This window comes from Pteropus medius, unplaced genomic scaffold (assembly GCF_902729225.1).
Source record: "Pteropus medius unplaced genomic scaffold, Ma_sr-lr_union100, whole genome shotgun sequence".
Lineage (NCBI taxonomy): Eukaryota > Metazoa > Chordata > Mammalia > Chiroptera > Pteropodidae > Pteropus > Pteropus medius.
In genome coordinates, this window is record NW_024354502.1 from 12,274,423 (window position 1) to 12,294,309 (window position 19,887).

The following is a 19,887-nucleotide window of genomic DNA, read 5'->3' on the forward strand; positions in this document are numbered from 1 at the left end:
TTATGGCTAAGCAATACTTTTTATATATGTACCACATCTTCTTTATCCAATCATCTATCAAAGGACACTCTGGTTGTTTCCATGTCTTGGCCACTGTGAATAATGCTGCAATGAACATAGGGCTACACATGTCTTTATGGATAAATGTTTTCCAGTTTGGAGGTAGATACTCAGAAAAGAGATTACTGGGTCATATGGTAATTCTATTCTTAATTTTTTGAGGAACCTCCATACTGTTTTCCTTAGCCACTGCCAATTTACATTCCCACCAGCAGTGTATGAGGGTTCCTTTTCCCCACAACCTCTCTAACACTTATTTTTACATGTCTTGCTGATAATAGCCATTCTAACAGGTGTGAGAGAATTCAAGAAGTAAAAAGCATGGTTTTTTTACAAGTGCATATTGACTTTGTTTTTAAGCATTTTAACTTTTTTATTGTTTTGAAGTTATTTCCTGTGGAGAACTACCTACACCTCCAAATGGAAATAAGATTGGAACTCAGACTTCATATGGCTCCACAGCCATATTTACGTGCGATTCAGGATTCATGCTTGTGGGCTCTGCTGTACGAGAATGCCTTTCTTCAGGTCTTTGGAGTGGATCTGAAACCAGATGCCTAGGTACAGATTTTTAAATCATTTTAACCAAACCTTTTTTCTTCATTTTGGAAAGAAAGCAGCCCTTTTTCTATAATATGAGATTATAACTTATATTCACTCAGTAAGGATTCTAAAAAACTAGAAAATATTTAACTTTAAAATGTCTCATACTAGAAAAACTTTTAAACAGATAACTCTTAATCAACTAGTATTCCAAAGGAGAATCTTATGTTATTAAAGGAGAGACATATTTTCTTCCAGGCATGGTGAAAATAAAAAGATGAAAACTAATTGCTGATAATTATATTCTGCATACTCAGCTGAATTAATTGCTGTAGCAGTTAATTCACTATAAAACATAGTCAATTCTCCTTTCACTTATTTGCTTATGGTAATGACCGAAGAAGAAAAATATTGTCCATACTTTAAAATCTTTTCTTTCTTTTTATTTCACAAGATTTAAACATGTATAATGTTACTTTCTATTAAAACTTTAAAAATATATTTTTAAACCTGATTTTAAAGCAAATAGGATTTTTAGTATTAAAATGTTATTTTAATAATAAAATAATATGATTTATTCTTTATCTTTTTTCAAAGATTTCAATAATTTCTTTACTATGAAGAGAATGATATAATTTCTGCCTTTATTTTTCTCTAAAACGATATCAAGATATGACAGCCAGTATTGAATTAGGTATAATGAAAATTGTTCTAATTATTCACTTGTCTGTTGTGAACAAGGCATAATCTTTTTGTTTAGTAACTGAAAAATTGCTGATCACGATGAACAAGGTATTGCTAAATTTGCAATGTTTTATCTCTAAAATTTTATTCTTTAAGAATATGATCCATGGCAGAAAAGTCTATAACAATTTAAATACATATTTTTTTTGCTCATAAGCTTGAACATATTCATGGTAATACACTCATTATTTCAAACTTAAAAGGTATAGCTAGAGGTTTTAGTAAAAATTTTTTTTTCTCCTCTTAAGCATATTTGTTAATAGGTATTCTTGGAAACCTAGCAATAATGGTCTCTTTATAAGAGTATATACATTTAAATGTGCTATAAGACTGCTATATAAAAAGAAAATAGTAAATAAATTAAATATTTATATATTAACATAGGATTAAATAATCAAGTAAACTGTTTCCTAGTATATAGTTTCTTAAACTGACTTTGGTTATGCTGATTTCAATTACAGATTACTTAGTTTATTTATAAATTTGAAAATGTATATGTAAACTAAATCTAAAATATTATACTTCGTGGCTCTATGCCCTGACGTACTGGTTTTGTATATCATTTATTTAATATCATACATAAAGGGTGATTTTATTCATCTATTTACAATCTCAAGTTTGTTTTCTGAAGAGACAGGGCATAAAAGGAGTATTTACGAGAAAACATTGCCTCTCAGTCTGTGAAGACATCATTATCATCCATTGCCGAGGACACAGTGTTGACATCAGATATAAATTTAAAAGGATGATGGTAGAAGGAAAGTGCAGTTGCCAGACAAGCAAAGTTTAGTCCTTATACTTGGGGTGACCTTACAGAGTCAAGTAGCTCAGTCGTTCTCATGTTTGAAAACAGCTCGTTCTTGTCACTCCAGACATGTTTGGCTCAGAACGGCCACTAGAATGTGCTTATAATTGCTTCTCTAAATATAATGTATGTATTCCCAATCCCCCAGCATTTTATTATGAGTTTTTCAATTTTTCAATGGAAAGACTTGACATCAAACACCCATATGCCCACCCCCTAGATTCTATAATTAGCATTTTGTTATATTTGCTTATTGCTTATCTATCCATGCTTTCAGGCCTCTCTCAATCCATCAATTCATTTTATTTTTTGGTGTATTTTGAAGTAAATTGCAGAATTTGGTATACTTCATTGCTAAACATTTCAGCATGCATATCATTAGCTAGCATTCAATATTTGCTTACCATTCCCATTTTTTTTAACTGTGGCAAAATGTATATACAGTGAAATGCATGTATCATAAATAAGCTGTTAGATGAGTTTTGACAACTGTGTACACCTGTGTAACTCAAACCACTCAATAATTCTAGAACATTCTATTAGGTTCCTCATAGCTCTTCCCAGTCAGCCTGCAGCTCTCCTTCTCCTCAATCCTGAGACAGTAACCATTCTGACTTTTTTTTTTTTTTTACTGTATGTCAGTTCTTCCTATCCTAGAAGTTTATGTGAATGGAATCCTAAATTATCTACTCTTCTGTGTAAGGCTTCTTTTATTTCCTTTCATCTATGTTCATGTATGTATTAGTAATTTCATATTTTTATCACTGAGTAGAATGCCATGGTACAAATATGCCACAGTTAGCCATTTCTCTATTGATGAAATCTGGGCTCTGACCAGTTTGGGGTTATTATTAATAAAGCTGCGATGACTATTTGTATAAAATTCTTATTGTAGGCATATGCATTTATTTCTCTTAGATATTTAGGAGTAAAATTTCTGGAAGCGTTCTGGTTGTCTCACATTTTCTCTGACATATGGTGTAGTCAGTCTTAATTTCATTCATTCTGTTGGGTGCATAAAGTTATCTTACAAGATTTTTAACTAGCATTATGTTGATAACCACTGATGTAGTATAGTTTCTTGGGCTTATTGGCCATTTGTAAATTTTCCTTTGTGAAGTGGTAACCTTGAATTGCCTTTTATATTGAATTGCCATTTATTATGCACTTTGGACTTTTCTATGTATTCTTGTTGCAAGGTCTTCATTATTATGTGTTTTATGAATATTTTCTCTCAACCTATGACTTGCCTATTCATTTCATAATGCTGTCTTTTTGATGTGCAGAAGGTTTAAATTTCAATCAAGTCTATCTTATCTTTTTCTATTTCCTAAATATTGCTTTAGGAGACATTCGCTTAGCCATAAGTCATAAAGATTTTCTTTTATGTTTTCTTTTGGAAATTTTATAATTTTTGGTCTTATTTTTATATCTTTGATTAACTTTTAATTTGTTATTGTAGGTATTATGAAGTAAGGTTGAGGTTTGTTTGTTTGTTTGTTTCCAGAAGGACATTTGGCACTATTCATTAAATATATTTTATAATAAGTCTTGAAATTTTTTAAGTTGGTCTTCCAAATTGAATCTGACTTTTCAAGATTACTTTGGATATTCCAGGTTCTCTGCAACTTCACTTAACTTTTAGAATTTGTTTATTGTATTTTATGTTTTAAAAAAAGTAGGAAGATTATGATCAGGATTGCATTGTCTATAGATCATTTGTGGAGAATTGGCATCTAACAATATTGCATCTTCCAATTTGTGAACATAATATGTTTAATATATTCATTTATTTAGGTCTTTTAAAATTTTTCACAATAGCAATATTTTGTATGTTTTGCATATAGGTCATGTACATCTATTGCTATATTTAGTCCCTAGAATATTTAGTGTTTACACTATAAGTGAAATTATTTACTTTTAATTACATTTCCCAATTGTTTGCTGCTAGTATATAAAAATATGATTTTTTAAAATATTTATCTAGTATCTCACAACCTTGCTAAATTCACTTGTCAGTTTTAGGATTTCTTAAAATAGGATGTTCTGCAAATATATCATCTGAGCATAAAATAGTTTTACTTTTTGTTTCCCATTTGTATGCTTTTTCTTTCTTCCTTTGTATGAATGTATTGTGCTAGATAAGGCCAACCAATGTTAAGAAGAATTTGTGAGAGTGGACATCTTGTCTTGTTCCCTGTAAAATAAAGAATTCAACATTTCCTCCTTAAATATGAAGTTAACTGAAGTTATTTTAGATGTCTTTTGGTGTTCTGAGACTCAATTTTCAACAATAAGCAGTGCTCCAGACAACAGTTGAGTGTGCTACTGTTCAACTCAATTCTAACACTATCTAACCAGAAAAAGCGTCAGATTTCTACAAGTTAAGAGTTCAGTCCTACAGAACTGTCCCCCACCTCCATTTCAGATGCCAGTCACAAGCCCAGGTTGTTACCTGTGCTTCTGAAAGAGCAGCTTTGAATTAGGGATTCCAATGATCCCTTTCTTGAGTTTGATTAATTTTCTAAAGAGGTTCACAGAACTCAGAAAAACATTTTACTTCCTAGCTCACCAGTTTGTTATAGAAGGATATTACTCAGAAACAGTCACATGGAAGAGATAGATAGAGCAAGGTATGTGGGGAGGGCGAGAAGCTTCCTCGCTTTCTGAGTTCACCACTCTTCTTGAATTTCTACTTGTTCACCAACTCTTAAGCTCTCCGAACCCTGTCTTTTTGTGTTTTATGGAAACTTCATTAGAAAGGCACGATTGATTAAATCATTGGCCATTGCCGATTAATTCAGCCTTTAGCTCTTCACCTTTCACCCCTCTCTGGAGGTGAAGGGGGTGGGACTAAAAATTCCAATCCTCTAACAACATGGTTGACTCCAGTGGCAGCCAGCCCCCACCCTTGGGTGTGGTCCAAAGTCACCTAATTAACATAACAAAAGACACCAAGACAAAAATATATTTCTTATTATAAATCACAATATCATAGATGTCTTTATCACGTTGAAAAATTTCCTTATATTTTTAATTTGCTGTTAGTTTTTGTCATAAATGAATATTTGCCAAATGCTTTTTCTTCGTCTATTGAAATAATCATATATTTTTTTTTTCTCCTTTACTCTGTCAAAATGGTAAATTACAGCAGTTGATTTCTTAAACCAAGTGTTCATTTCTGGATAATCCCCAGATATGATGTATTATTACATATGTATGTTTCTAGATTGATTTTTCTAAAATTTTGTTAAGGAGTTTTGCATTTATGTTCATAGAAGACATTGTTTCATGTGTCTTTTCCAGGAGTACTACTGAGGCTATGATTACCTCATAACACAAGTTAGAAAGTGATTTTTTTTCTCTTCTATTTTCTAAAAGAGTGTAAGATTGGTATTTTCTTTAAACTTAAATGTTTGATCAAATATATCAGTGAAAACAGCTGAGCCAGAATATATTTTATGGGAAGGGTTTTAAAAATTCAAATACTTTAATAGATAAAGGACTACTTAAATTTTCCATTTATTCTTGTGTTATTTTTGTATGATATGATTTACAAAGAATTTGTCTTTTTCTTCTAAACTGTTAAATGTATTTGCATACAGTCATTCTTCATACTTCTTTATACTTTTAATTTTTGTAAGCTTATAGTGATATCACTCTGTTCATTCCTGTTATTGAGAATGTTGTTCTCTTTGATTTTATGTTGATAGGATTAGCTAGGAGTTTAACAAACTTTTTGCTATTTTTAAAGAAAATGTTTAGCTTAGATAATGCTCTTTATAGTTTTTCTATTTTCTATTTTATTTTTTTGACCGTCTTTAATATATTCTTCCATCTACTTACTTTGGCTTTCTTGTCACCTCTTTATTTTGCTCCTCTTTTTTCTCTTCTTAATGTGGAATTTTAGGTCATTGAGTATGTATCTTCCATTCTTAAGCACTTAATGCTATAAATGTCCCCACTAACCACTGCTTTATCTGTATTCCTCAAATTTTGATGTTATATTTTAATTTTTATACAGATCTTTTGTTTTCTAATTTCTTCTAGATCCATGTTACTAGAAGTGTTTTCTTTTAATTCCTTAACATATGACATTTTGCTAAGTATCTTATAGTTATCTTTATGTCAAATAATCATGTTAGCATTATTTGTGGCATGCTGCTAAAGTAAACTTTAAAAGTTTAATAATGTTATATACAAATATAAATACACAAAAATAACTTAGACCACAATATTAAAAATATTTCTTTCTGACCCATTTCAGCGGGTCACTGTGGAATTCCAGAACTAATTGTGAATGGTCAAGTCATTGGAGAAAATTATGGTTACAGAGACACAGTTGTTTATCAGTGTAATCCTGGTTTTCGATTGATTGGTTCCTCAGTGAGAATATGTCAACAGGATCACAATTGGTCTGGTCAACTCCCATCCTGTGTGCGTAAGTAAGCATGGCGAAATAATTAGAGACCTCTGTTCTTATGCATTTATCAAAATTTTTTTTCGGTAAAATATGTAAGTAAACACACACACACTCATATATATAAATATATACGTATATATGTTTATGGACGAACACATAAACTAAATTCTCACAATTCATTTTTTATACTGCTGTGCACTGGTCTTTAAAGTGGAGTGTGTTCAGAAGCATATAAATCCTCTACTATGAAAGAAGAAAATATTATTATATTACACCATATTATGTCTGTTATTATTTATGTTTTATCATTAGGATGAATGGAATTCAGTTTTTCTAGTATTTAATATAAATATATAATGCATATCTCTTTAAAGAAGGTATATTCTTGACAAATTTTAGTTATAAGGATTTTAATTTCTTTAGACCACTGTGCAGTAGCATCAATATTGTTGTGATGTAATACCATGAAATTTTTTAGAGTGGAAAATACTTTGGATAATTTTTTTTCTAATAATTATGATGCTATAAGCCGTTGAATCAAAATCAGATCCTCACGGAGTATAATTAGTGTTGGGGGGCGGTCATCAGATATGACAGGGAAGACCATTGTTCTCATTTCAATTCCTTTGCTAATCTCTAGGCTCTAATTCCCTGATATAGAGAGTGAATTCACACATGAAGAATAAAATTGATTTTAAAACAATACCTTTGTATTATTCTTTACATATACCTGCTATTTTGTGGTGCCTATATATATGACATAGATTTGCCATTGTGCATTTATGACTGTTATACTACTAAAATCAGAATATAGTTGAATATTGAAAAATATTATTTTTTCTTACCCTACTGAATCCCTAGCAGTATATAATGTTTCACATCATAATTTATCTTATTTTGGACCTAAGAGTCAATAATCAAAGTGTTTCTTATTTTTTTCTTATTTCTATCCCAATTACTGACATTTATATTAAAATTGGTATTAGAAAATGAGAACACTATAAATATCTTATAATTGCAATATACCTTATGGGATCATACAATGGGATTTTGGGGGCTTCAGATAAATAATGCATGGGACTTTTAGTGTGGATTCACAGAAAATATTTTATTTATTCTGTGACTATATCCATAGTTATAAATTTTGACATTGTCAAATTTTTATTCAATCAGCAGAAATTTATTGGAGTGCTAGTTTCATGGAAAATAATTTTGTGTGTTGAGATTTAATAGGATAATAGAGCATATGGTTAACAATTAAAATTATTTTTCTAAGGGGTGTATGTGTGTGCTTGTATGTGTGTGCACATACATGTATACATCTCCATGCATGCACACACACACATACACACACAGATTGTCTGATGATCTAAAGATGGCAGTATTATGCTTGAGTCTGTCCTAGATTTTTTCCTTTTCATTTATATTCAAACATAGCTAACTAATACCACTGTTTCTCTTGTTGAATAATTGAGACTATAAATGAAAATTGGTCCTTGGGGTAAAACTGGTTGCTTTATTGATAATTTTAACAAGAATAAAGTGCAGTTAAATTTCCAAATGAGTAGGTTGACATTAACAATACCACTGAAAAATAATTGCTCTTGGGTCATTCCAAAAGTACTAAAAGTGTTTTTGCGTTGTGCCCAATTATGAAGCACTGTTCCTGGAGTTGCTCTGATTAATAGAGTAAGATGATGTGGTAAAACAGTTCATAGAAATACAGAGTATTTGGGAAAAGCCAGTACATAAAATCTAGAATAGAACTGTAACACTAAAATAATTTAAATAGCTCATCTAAAACAAAATTGTACTAAATTATCAAATATCAATTGAGAAGAAAATAAACCAGTAAGAATTCTAATACAGAATCATTTTTATTGTCCATTAAATTGTTATGTTTTCTCATTAAATTATTCTTCAAACACACCTTTGCTTATCAATCTATTATCATAAAAAGTGATTATATATTAAAACAAATAATTCCAAAGTTAAATACAAAAACCTTCCCTTAAGTGTCTTATAATTCTTAAACTTAACTAGAAAAGGAAAATTTGTTCATTTTTATTCCTTTTTCTCCTAATGACAGAAACTTCAGTCATTCCTAGATTTTTTGAACTTCAGTATTCTTCCCTAAAAAAAAAAGAGAATAAAAATATGTCATGAAACTTTAAACATCCCTGTACCACTTGCATAAAATTATCACGATTGTAAATAATTGTCTAACTAATATTTCTGTTATATTAGATTGTTTTGGCATTCTCAATTACTCTTTTGCATTAGTAAAAGTACTTTAGATATATTTTCACATAAAAGTGGTCTTCTTTCTACATTGTTTGAAATGACTAAGGGTAATGGTCATGTGATAACTGATAACCAAATATTCTGTTTTGTGCTTTCGTTGCCCCGACTCATTGCTATTAGCTGTCAGCTGTGGTCATCCCGGTAGTCCAATTTATGGAAGAACAAGTGGAAACGGATTTAACTTTAATGATGTGGTAACATTCTTTTGCAATATTGGGTATCTTATGCAAGGTCCAACAAAGGCACAGTGCCAGGCCAACAGACAGTGGAGCCATCCTCCACCAGTGTGCAAAGGTAAAAGCCTAACTATATTCCAGTTTAAGCATGGTAATAATGTGCCTATGTAAACGTAGATGATAACATTCGAAACAGTTTGAGTAGAACAGGGGAAAGATTTAGCTAATAAAAAGATTTAATGATGATACCATCTCATTATTAATGCTTTCTTTTTTCCTTCATTTTTAACATCTTTTTTCTTAGTTAAAAATGTCAGGCTTTTTTTCAACTTCTTAACTTTATTATCTTGTACCCATTTTATGGCTGCATATAAAAAGTCATTAAGACTGTTTTACTTGTGATTTGCTTCATAATTAACAGAACTTACCTTTGGCGTTTGTTTTCTTCATATCTTTGGAAGAATATATTTGAGGCCAGAATTGCCATGATGGCTGCATTGGGGGCGTTATTTATTAAGTTTTCTCTACGGAAACAGATTAAAGAGAATTTTTTGGTGTTTTTCTATTTTTGCAAAGAAGGATGGTATACTTCATATTGTCTGATAAAACACAACCAAACATTATTTTTTCATTTTTATTATTTATAGCTTAAAATGTATCATTTTTAAAATCTATGCTCAGCAGAATACTTGCTATTGTTAAAAAATGTTGAGAACCATATGATTTCACTTATATGTGGGATACAAAACTGAAAGCAACAAATGAACAAGACAAACAAACAAAAACTCATAGATACAGAGAACAGTTTAGTGGTTCCCAGAGGAAAAGGGGAAGTGGGATTGTAGATAAGGATAAAGGGGGTCAAATATATGGTGACAGAAGGAAATCTAACTTTGGGTGGTGAACATGCAATGCAGTATACATATGATGTATTATTGAATATACACTTGAGACTTATATAATTCTATTAACCAGTGTCACTCCAACAAATTTAATAATAAAAAAATTGCGAAAAATTTTTCTTTTTTTTATATTTTCATCCACGAAGATTTTACTTCATTACTTTAGATAGTCCATGTATTTTATTCCTGGAATCTTTGATTCGTTTGATTAAATTTACTGAAACTAAATTTCTAAATCTATTAGGAAATCTATGTCGGTATATGTATATTATTTCAAACATATCTTTTAAAAATTGTCATTTGTTTAGTGGTAAACTGTTCTGATCCTGGAATTCCAGCCAATTCCAAAAGAGAAAGTAAAATAGAACATGGAAACTTCACTTATGGTACTGTAGTATTCTATGACTGCAATCCTGGATATTTCTTATTTGGGTCTTCAGTTTTGATATGTCAGCCCAATGGACAGTGGGACAAACCTTTACCAGAATGTATCAGTAAGTAGATAATGTTAATTTTTTTCTTGAGAAAATGCCATGGAAGCAGCATGGATGTTTATTGTTTTATAAAATATCTAGAGCTATATATCAGGATTTTGTTTTTAATTATTATTTTAATTATTTTATTTTAATTTAATTTTTGATTTAATTATTCCATTGTTTTGAAACTAAACTTTTCTGTATTTTGCCAGTTCAATGCCCAGATGTCATTTTTATTAATATTAATGTGTTGGATATCTCCCTACCATTCACTCATTTTAAACTTTGAAAGAGCAGACCGAATATGAAGAGCAGATATCTTACATATTGTATGATATTACCATCCCATAAGAGGCAACTACATTTTAATTTTCTTTTGTACTAATATTGCAAATTTAAGGCTATTTTATTCTTAATGTAAACAGCCAACAGGGCTTCAGAATAGTTGGGGATTTAGACAAAGGTGTTACTTAAAACTTATTGATCATAAATGTCATATTCAAACACATACACATATGAATGCAGTAAACATTCATTTTTCATCTCATTTTGTTATATGTTGTATGGAGTTATAGAATATAACTAAGTTAAAGTACAGCAGATATGCATATATAGACTGTGTAGTGAGAAAATAATTTAACAGAAATAAATAAAAATTATTTGAGGCGAGGCAAAGTGAACATGAATTCTAAAAATTCGGGAGGTTGATAGGTTGTAAATACAGCTACATTTCTCAAAGAGTTGGTGAATCTTGGACATGATAGTAAAAAAAAAACTTCATAGATTGGAGTAGTGTGTCAAGAAGTCATTGTGCAAGTAATTTTTGGTTATGCTTAATTTTTAAATTGTAAAATTATTTTTGATCATGTTTTACTTAGAGGCACTTTCTTCATGTTCATGGGGTGGGATTTTCTGAAAATTTTATAACATCTTTCATGCACTGATGAAAAAATTTTATGCCATTTATTAAATTTCAGATTCTAAGAAAATAATTAAGTCAGTTGTTGATTTCGTGCTTAAAATGTGCTTGACTTCTTATTTGAGACTGACTGGTCTAAAAGTTTGATTAATTCACTTATTTGGCTCCTGTGGCTGGCTATAACATTAAAGTTAAAAATCTCTTAAAGTACAGATAAACATGAACTTTGTCAGATTCTCTTAGGTCTCATATACCTTTTTTGCCATTATTTCCTCTAGTACTCCCTGGTAGTGTGCCAAGTACTCAAGGGTTTTATTAAGTTTATGTCACGTTGGGTGCTATTTAATACTCTAGATTCATGCTGTACTTAATATTTTCCAAGTTACAAATAAAAGGGGGCACACAATAAGTTCCCAAGCCACTTCTATGTTATAAAGAAAATTCTGCAGTGTATTGACATCTGATCCTACTATGCGTAGCAGTGCTTTGGTTAACTGACCACTGAGTATTTTCTTTGTACAATATAATTTATTCACTGATGACCTGGAATGGAATTATTCTAGACTACCCATTAGATTGCGTGTCACAGATCTAGTTTTACTCCCTATCCTTTACCTTCAATGTTTTCTCCTTTTAATTTCTGTATGGGCTCATTTTGAATCATATTGGCGTCCTCTGTCCTTACTTAGCCAATCTGCCTTACTCCTCTCCCTCATTTGCACATCTTTGTCTGGGCTCATAGGTCCTTCAAACCTGTGCACATGAGCATATGAGCACACCCTCACCACCCCTACACATACAGACTTATGCTCAGTCATTTATGCTTACTTACCCAAGGTGAGTGGGTTAATAGAATCACCCCTGTAACTGCAGCTTCCATTTTATTTTTTAAAAAGCCAACTTTCACATAGAAGTTTGACTTCTGGAGGTTGTATATATTTGAGCAGACCATTTACTTTTTGTAAAATGTTGGTGCAGGTTATTCGAGAGGAGATATAAAAAAATTTTATATTCAATAATTATGTATTGTAGTGATTGACTGTGGACACCCTGGCGTTCCTCCTAATGCAGTCCTGTCTGGTGAGAAGTATACCTTCGGGTCCACTGTTCACTATTCCTGCACAGGAAAGCGCATCCTTCTAGGCCACTCATCAAGGACTTGCCAATTAAATGGCCATTGGAGTGGATCCCAACCTCATTGTTCAGGTACCACTTGCAAAATTGGACAATGTGTGTTGGAAATCATGTCATTAGTAGTAGTATTGGAAATGTATACACAAAACATTCTAAAGAGGTACAGTGATACATTTCTTTTGTAAAACTCTGAGAGAAGCTGTAGCATTGTTTGTATATTTATTGGAATACTTCTTGAGGTCATTTAAATTCAGAGTGCAAATTAATAATCATCTTGTAGATGGTAAGTTACAGATATATGTTTTGAACTGTGTTGTGCCTAATGTAAAGAATTAAGTGGTTTTAGGATGCTACTCTGTATAAAGTGCTTTTGTTCCTTAAAATGGTGAACCACTTAAGTAGCTATTCTATTTTGGCAGATACCAAATATAATTTTCCCCAGAAAACAATGTTATATCAGTGATTTTCTGTTAGAATTCAGTTCTATTAAACTTTCTAAACAATTATTACTTAATGGCATACTTTTAAATAAAGTCTTAAATGTCTCAAATTAAACTAAGCCAAGTTTTATGAAAGATATTTATCTTTCCAAACTTTCTTTGTTATTAACAGGCAGCTTATAACTTCTGAGTCTCTGTAACCTCACAATGCCATTATTAATATCTTAGAAAAAATGAATATCAATGCTTAATTCATGAATTTTCACAGAGTATTTGATACATCTTTTTTGATCTGTTTAAAGTGTTGCTTTTTTTCAAAAATGTCATTTAAATTTTAGATCTGTGACGTCTCTCTATTCGATACTACCTAGTATATTTGTTTTTACCCATTACCTGTTGGTACTTATTTTTCTGCCTGTTTTTTTTATTTGTATATTGTCCATTATCTTTATATCATCTTATCTCTGTGGAGGTCATGGTGAACATTTATTAGTATTGTTTGACACTGATTTTCCTCTAGAGGTAAAAGCTGCAAAATGATTATTTCAGAATCTCCTTATAACTAGTGGTTAATCCCTGTGAAATAACTTCCTGGGACTTGAAATTTAATCTATAGATTTAAAAAACTATCATTTTTTTAATGTGGCTATAAAACTGATTTTAATGAGAATTAAAACCTTTAGCTTGGAGTAACTCATAGTTAATTAACTCAGTCAGATAACTGATTATAAATAAAAACACATAAACTTACACACAATACACCCAATGTATTAGGAAACTGCTACTGAATTGCAAAAAGAAAAAAAAGTACATAGATTTTTAAAGGTGAAATGCTTATGTTAAAATTTTGTGTGGTTGTTAATATAATATCACATGAAAATGAGGAAGTGTAAAGAAGGATTCCAAATATGCAGAGTATGTCAAAAAGGCATCCAGACAGGCAGAAAGCATTTTAAGTGTATTCATATCCGTCTCTCTCTCTGTCTCTCTCAATATATACTAATACAGTGGCAACTCTATTAGAGTTATTTAAGAAATGATAAACAGGCTGAGTAAATCCTTAACACTATAATCAAAAGATGAACAACTGGTCATGAACAAAATTCTTATGAGGAACTTAGCCCAAAGTTTCTCATCTTTAATTATTTACAATTTATTTTTATATTTCACTTAGAAGAAGTATGTAGTTCATTTATCTTGGTCAGTGGTCTCTGGTAGGGAAAATTATGGGGTGAAATTTTAGGGTACAGGAAACACTATATTGTAACATTTACATTTTCCATCATAGTTCTAAGTTAACAACAACAACAAAACAGATTTTCAGTAATTAGAAAATTCAGAGAAGGAAACATGCAAATTACCAAATCTAGCTTTTTATTTTAGTTTTATAAATCCATTGTCATTTGAGCCCATGGTACTGTTAGTTATAAATTTTCTATTAACTTGATTATTAACCGGGTTCTGGAACTACTAATAAAAACTCCTTACACTATTTAATAGGACTAGATATCACTGATAAAGAAAATAACACTATACTCTGCAACTATTTTCCTTTTCGGTTAGGCTTTTTTTATGACTCGATTCAGATGGGAAATAGGAATTATGATTTTACTCAGTCAACTTATCATGTTAAAAACAGCATGCACAGAAACAGATACCTACAAGAATGTTGGACTAAATCATGAACATAGTAAATGTTTATTGAAGTAAATTAACTCGAACTGTACTGACTTTCAGGTGATGCTACTGGTACATGTGGGGATCCAGGTACCCCTGGTCACGGTTCTAGACAGGAAAGTGATTTCAGAACCCAAAGTTCTGTACGTTTTGCTTGTGATACTGGTTATATCCTTCATGGCTCAGAAGAAAGAACATGTTTAGCTAATGGCAGTTGGACTGGAAGGCAGCCAGAATGCAAAGGTAATCTCAAGCAGAAATTAAATATATTAAAAGTGCTAGAATTTAATGTGTATCCAAATTCAACTGGTTATTACTAGTAGAATTACTCCTATCAGTTCTTTGTGTCCCCAACCATGGAATAAAAGCAGTAGTGTTTCAGTTTTACTGACAACATCCTATAAAAGAACTATGCTAGGTAATTATAAAAAGTATCTCTCATGGGTCATTTATAAACAAACGTTCACATCTTAGTAGACATCTGGATTGGAAAAGTTAAAAATATTCATTCAAAAGTTTTATTTTCGTACTTTGTCACAGTGCTCTATGTAGATACTATCAGGGGAAAAAATAGATTGTTCTTACATCAACATTATCTTAAGATCTGTTTTAGTTTTTAGGTTTGTAGAAATTGAAAGATATAGAAAGATGCTTAAATATAAGAGATTTTTATTTATAGAGTATGTCGCTTGTGACTAGAAATCTTAAATTGGGGATGTTTGAGTAAAATTGTTAATTCTTTTGACTGATTCGGAGTTAATATAACTAAAATTTTATAAGATTGTTTAACACAATGCATTATTTGTGTGTGTGTGTGTGTGTGTGCGCGTGCGCACGCGCCTTACTGCTAAATTATACACCTGAAACTTACTAGATTTCATTAACCAATGTCACAATGACAATAATAACAAAAAAGATTGGTTAGAAAATGAAATATTGCTGGAAAATTATCCTTATGATTTAAATTGTTCTTTTTGAGATGATTTTAGTGTAAAAACTAAACTTACAAAGGTATTTATGATACTTACTTGATATTATATCAAATGTATTGGTTTTATAAACAGGGAATAATTCCCAATAGAACCTCTTGTGAGTTTTTTGATTGATTATATTTCAGAAACTTCTATTGTGTTTAAAGTTAGTATCCATATTCTAAGAAATATACTAAGTAAGACTTAACTGTTCACTTTATTTCTCAAACTTACTTTCCAAAGGCAAAATCTCTATAATGATGTCATATATTACATGGGTGATATTTTAGTCAGCCCTTTGTTCAGCTGAACTGCAGAATATTTTTTAGATGAAATACAACCTGGAGTTGACTTCATTTTGTTAGTATGCACTTTGCAGATAAATGAGAACTAGGACTTGTAGAAAATATAATAGAATTCATTTATTTTTCATACATGAAGCTCATATAGGTCACTTAGAAAAACAGACTTTAGTAGATGAATAGACAGAAAATACAAGAGAGCAAAAAATAAATGTGACCTATAGAAAAATGTTCTACATAACTACTAATCAGAAAATTATTTAAAACGTTATCATTTTCTACCTATTTTAATATGAAATGCTGGTGTATATGCAGCAAAACTAAAAATTTAAAACATTTCTAGAGACATTTTTGTTATTGTAACATATTTAGAGTAATTTGAAAAAATGCATATATATTCACATTTTACATATAGCATTGATTTAACTCTATTTTTGATTTTTTCCTAAAGAAAATCAACATATTAAAAAAATACATAACAGTAAAGATACAGTTTTTATAAAAGCTTTCCTAGAATGTGATGGATAAAATACATGTGAAAATAAAAATATCGAACCTTAATTTAATAAAAACATGCAAATTTAAATAATATAGCTTTTTTTGACAAACTGACAGATTTTTAACAGTGATGGCACGTGATATTGAAGAGGATGTGCAAACTTTTACACTATTGATCCAAGTATGTATTGTGATAATATTTTTAGTAACCCTATATACTTCAAAAAATAAAATAAAACTATATTTAGAATTTTTTAAATATTTCAAAAAGTCCACTCTTAGAAATTTATCTTTGAAGTAGGACAAGTACACACAGTTATATATATAAGCTAGAGAATGTGATAACCAAAAATGATAAACTAAACTAAATTTCATGTTTATCAACAGGGGATTGTTTAGGTTAATTATGAATATGCATATGATGCAAAACTATCCAGTTACTAAATTTATAAAAGAAAGATGCCTTACTTGTTAAGTAAGAAGAATAAGATTACAGAAAAGAATGCATAGCATAGTTCTGTTTTTAAAAATGATAATATTTTACTACTGAATACTCTGTGCTTTGCACAATGCCTGAAATCGGCATCAAAATGAATATATATTCATATTTCTATATGAACATTCATGTAAATATACATATATACATACTTTGTCAAGTTAATCTCTCAGTGGTAGATTTATAAGTGATCTTTAATTTCCTCCTTATACTTTCATTTATTTTTGAATTTTTAGATATGGGTACTTAACCACCTTGATAAAAAGAAAAAAAATGATACAGTAATTATAAAATAAAAATTAACTCTAGCAACAAAAGAAAAGGCAGACATATAAAATACTCTGTATAATGTATCTAACATGAAAAATAATTAATCGACAAAAATATGTTTAAGCCATTCATTTACTAGCCTGAATAAGATCCAATATTCTCATTATATGCTGTCAAAATCTTTTGGAGGAACTTGTGAAAATCTAATGAAAATCTGCCATTAACTAGCTGTGGGAACTTGGACACATTACTTAATCTTTCTGTGTCTTGGTTCCCAACCAAGAAATGGTGGCAATATTAATATCAACTGATAACATTGTTGTGAGTTTAAAAAATACTGAAAAAGCTGTGGCTGTCACATAAGTGCTCAATGAATGTTAGCTAACACTTATACTCGGTTAAGTCAATTGGCAGCTCAGAATGACTTTCTAGGAGAGATGGCATTGTTCGCTAGTACCAAACATAAATGGGTCAGCAATAAAACCCTCAACCCCAAATGTCAGTATTACAAAGGCAAAATAGTTGCTGCTTTTCTGCTGTGTCCACAGAGCTTTCAGCCCTCAATCATGATAAATGATGCACTTAACCTCTTTTCATTTTAAGTTAGTTTTACTTGTGTTTAATTCAAATAATGCTCTGGGTAAGAAAAATGTGTGTGTTAAGTGTGGAGGAATTAGAGACAAGAAGATAGGAGTGACAATTTGATTTGTCCATATCTAGAAACCACCCTAACTAGAGAAATTCTTAATTTTTATTGTGGAAAAGAATAGACTGAGCCTGGATCCATATATCAAAATGCATATCACCTGACATTTTAAAACAAAGATGATATTTTTCAAATCCTTCTTAGGTTGTGTCAAAACAATGGATCATGACACATAAATAAATATGACGAGATTGTTACTTTAGGCAGGTACTAATGAATATAGCACAGGGTTGTTACTCTTGACAACAGAAGTAAAAATGTTTACTATATCATAGGTTCTCCTGAAAATATTACCTAGAGTTTGATCTGGTTGTAATTGTATAAAACGTGTAAGTTTTCTGTCTATGCACACATACATACAAACATATAGCACTGCTGTAAAGGATAAGCAAAATTAAATATTTAAGATGGAGCAAGTGATATAGTTGGTATTTTCTGAAACTATAATTACTCTTCATATTCATAAAGATAGCTTTAAGTTCTGTAAAGTATTAAAATGCCTTCTTATATTACAACAAAATTAAGTATTACATTTGACATGGGCTTGCTTTTAAGATACTTTTATAATTCACTATGGCATTGATGGCAAATAGTAAAACATAATACAGAATAGTTAATTATATAAGGCATTGTGTTTGTGACTCCTGTTTAAGATATGTTGAAAACTTCATGAAACCCATTTCTAGAACTTACTTTGTTTTTACTATTTATTTTTTGTATGCCCTGAGAGATTATAAAGGTGTCATGCAAATCAGTTATATACTTATATAAATAAAAATATAAATGGGTGTCTAAAATATTTAAATTGTGTATTTTATATCTATTCTCTTACAAGTATAATTACAATAAATCTCTTGCATCTCATTCTTACGTATCTTCCCATTTTACATTAGTTGCTTTGGAGGTGAAACTCTCATAATCCTTCCTTGAAAGATTATTTTTTTTTGTATCCAAAGGCAATATTCTTGAGTAATTACTTTATAAAGTTTTTACTGAAGCTACTAACAAAGTCTTTTAAAAAAATAACTTATACGATTTGCATCCCAGTAATTAAGCTAATAAAATCAATATAAATTTATTTTGAATTTCAAGCACTTATAAAAGATAATTTAACATTTATTTTAGAGGATTTTATAGGTCCTTTGGATAATTCGAAACAAACATTCAGTCATTAACTTTTTGTGAGAGGGTTTCTAATTACACTCTTTTTATATATCCTCTTAACTATTTTGTTTTATAGCTGTACAATGTGGTAACCCAGGAACAACAGCCAATGGAAAAGTCTTTCGGATTGATGGCACAACATTTTCAAGTTCAATAATTTATTCCTGCATGGAGGGGTATATCCTCTCTGGCCCTTCAGTTAGACAGTGCACAGCCAATGGAACGTGGTCTGGAACTTTGCCTAACTGTACAAGTAAGTTTCTTCTCAATATTTTTAAACTTCACTAGTTATGTGAAAAGTATTTGGATATGTATGTGTCTGTTTTGTAATTAATCAAACCACGCAAGGTTTTGAATATCCGTATTGTCTTTCAGATTAAAAGATGATAGTAATGTGTGGTTAGCATTTATACTAGTGACTTTAAGAATAAGTTGGCTTACCATGGTACTACATTGGCGATGAAAGAAGGGTCACAGAAATTAGTGCTATTAAAAGTAATTTAACAGTATTTTAAGAATAGAGGTGAATTATCAGCTATAATCAAGATTAATAACAAAGAATATAATTTTATTTTGCCCATCTAACACATATCAATAACTGGTTTGGTTTTTAAAAAAACATAATGATTATTAATGGGTTCTTACACTATTTGTAGGAAGTCCTAGTAGCTGATTTGCCCTCTTGATAAGTTAAAAAAAAATTGCATTTTAATGATTCTGTATTATAATGAAATTAATCACTTGAAGAAATTTTTAAAAATTTATTTTAAATTCTATATATAAATTAATTCTTATGTATGAAATAAAATAGAATTTATTTAACCAAGAACAGTACATCCATTGGAAAATTATGGTTGTTTATATTTATTAAAAGAAC

General features: G+C 30.3%; 1 protein-coding gene across 1 annotated transcript in view; it reads left to right on the forward strand.

Annotated features, from left to right (window-relative positions):
• The window catches only part of CSMD3 (CUB and Sushi multiple domains 3), a 1,005,898-nt gene that overhangs the window by 937,755 nt on the left and 48,256 nt on the right, over positions 1-19,887 (forward strand). The window contains exons 53-59 of the mRNA XM_039853604.1: positions 448-621; positions 6,420-6,593; positions 9,000-9,173; positions 10,266-10,451; positions 12,385-12,558; positions 14,664-14,846; positions 19,087-19,263. Of these exons, the coding sequence (XP_039709538.1) occupies positions 448-621; positions 6,420-6,593; positions 9,000-9,173; positions 10,266-10,451; positions 12,385-12,558; positions 14,664-14,846; positions 19,087-19,263 (1,242 nt within the window). The remainder of the gene's footprint in view (positions 1-447; positions 622-6,419; positions 6,594-8,999; positions 9,174-10,265; positions 10,452-12,384; positions 12,559-14,663; positions 14,847-19,086; positions 19,264-19,887) is intronic.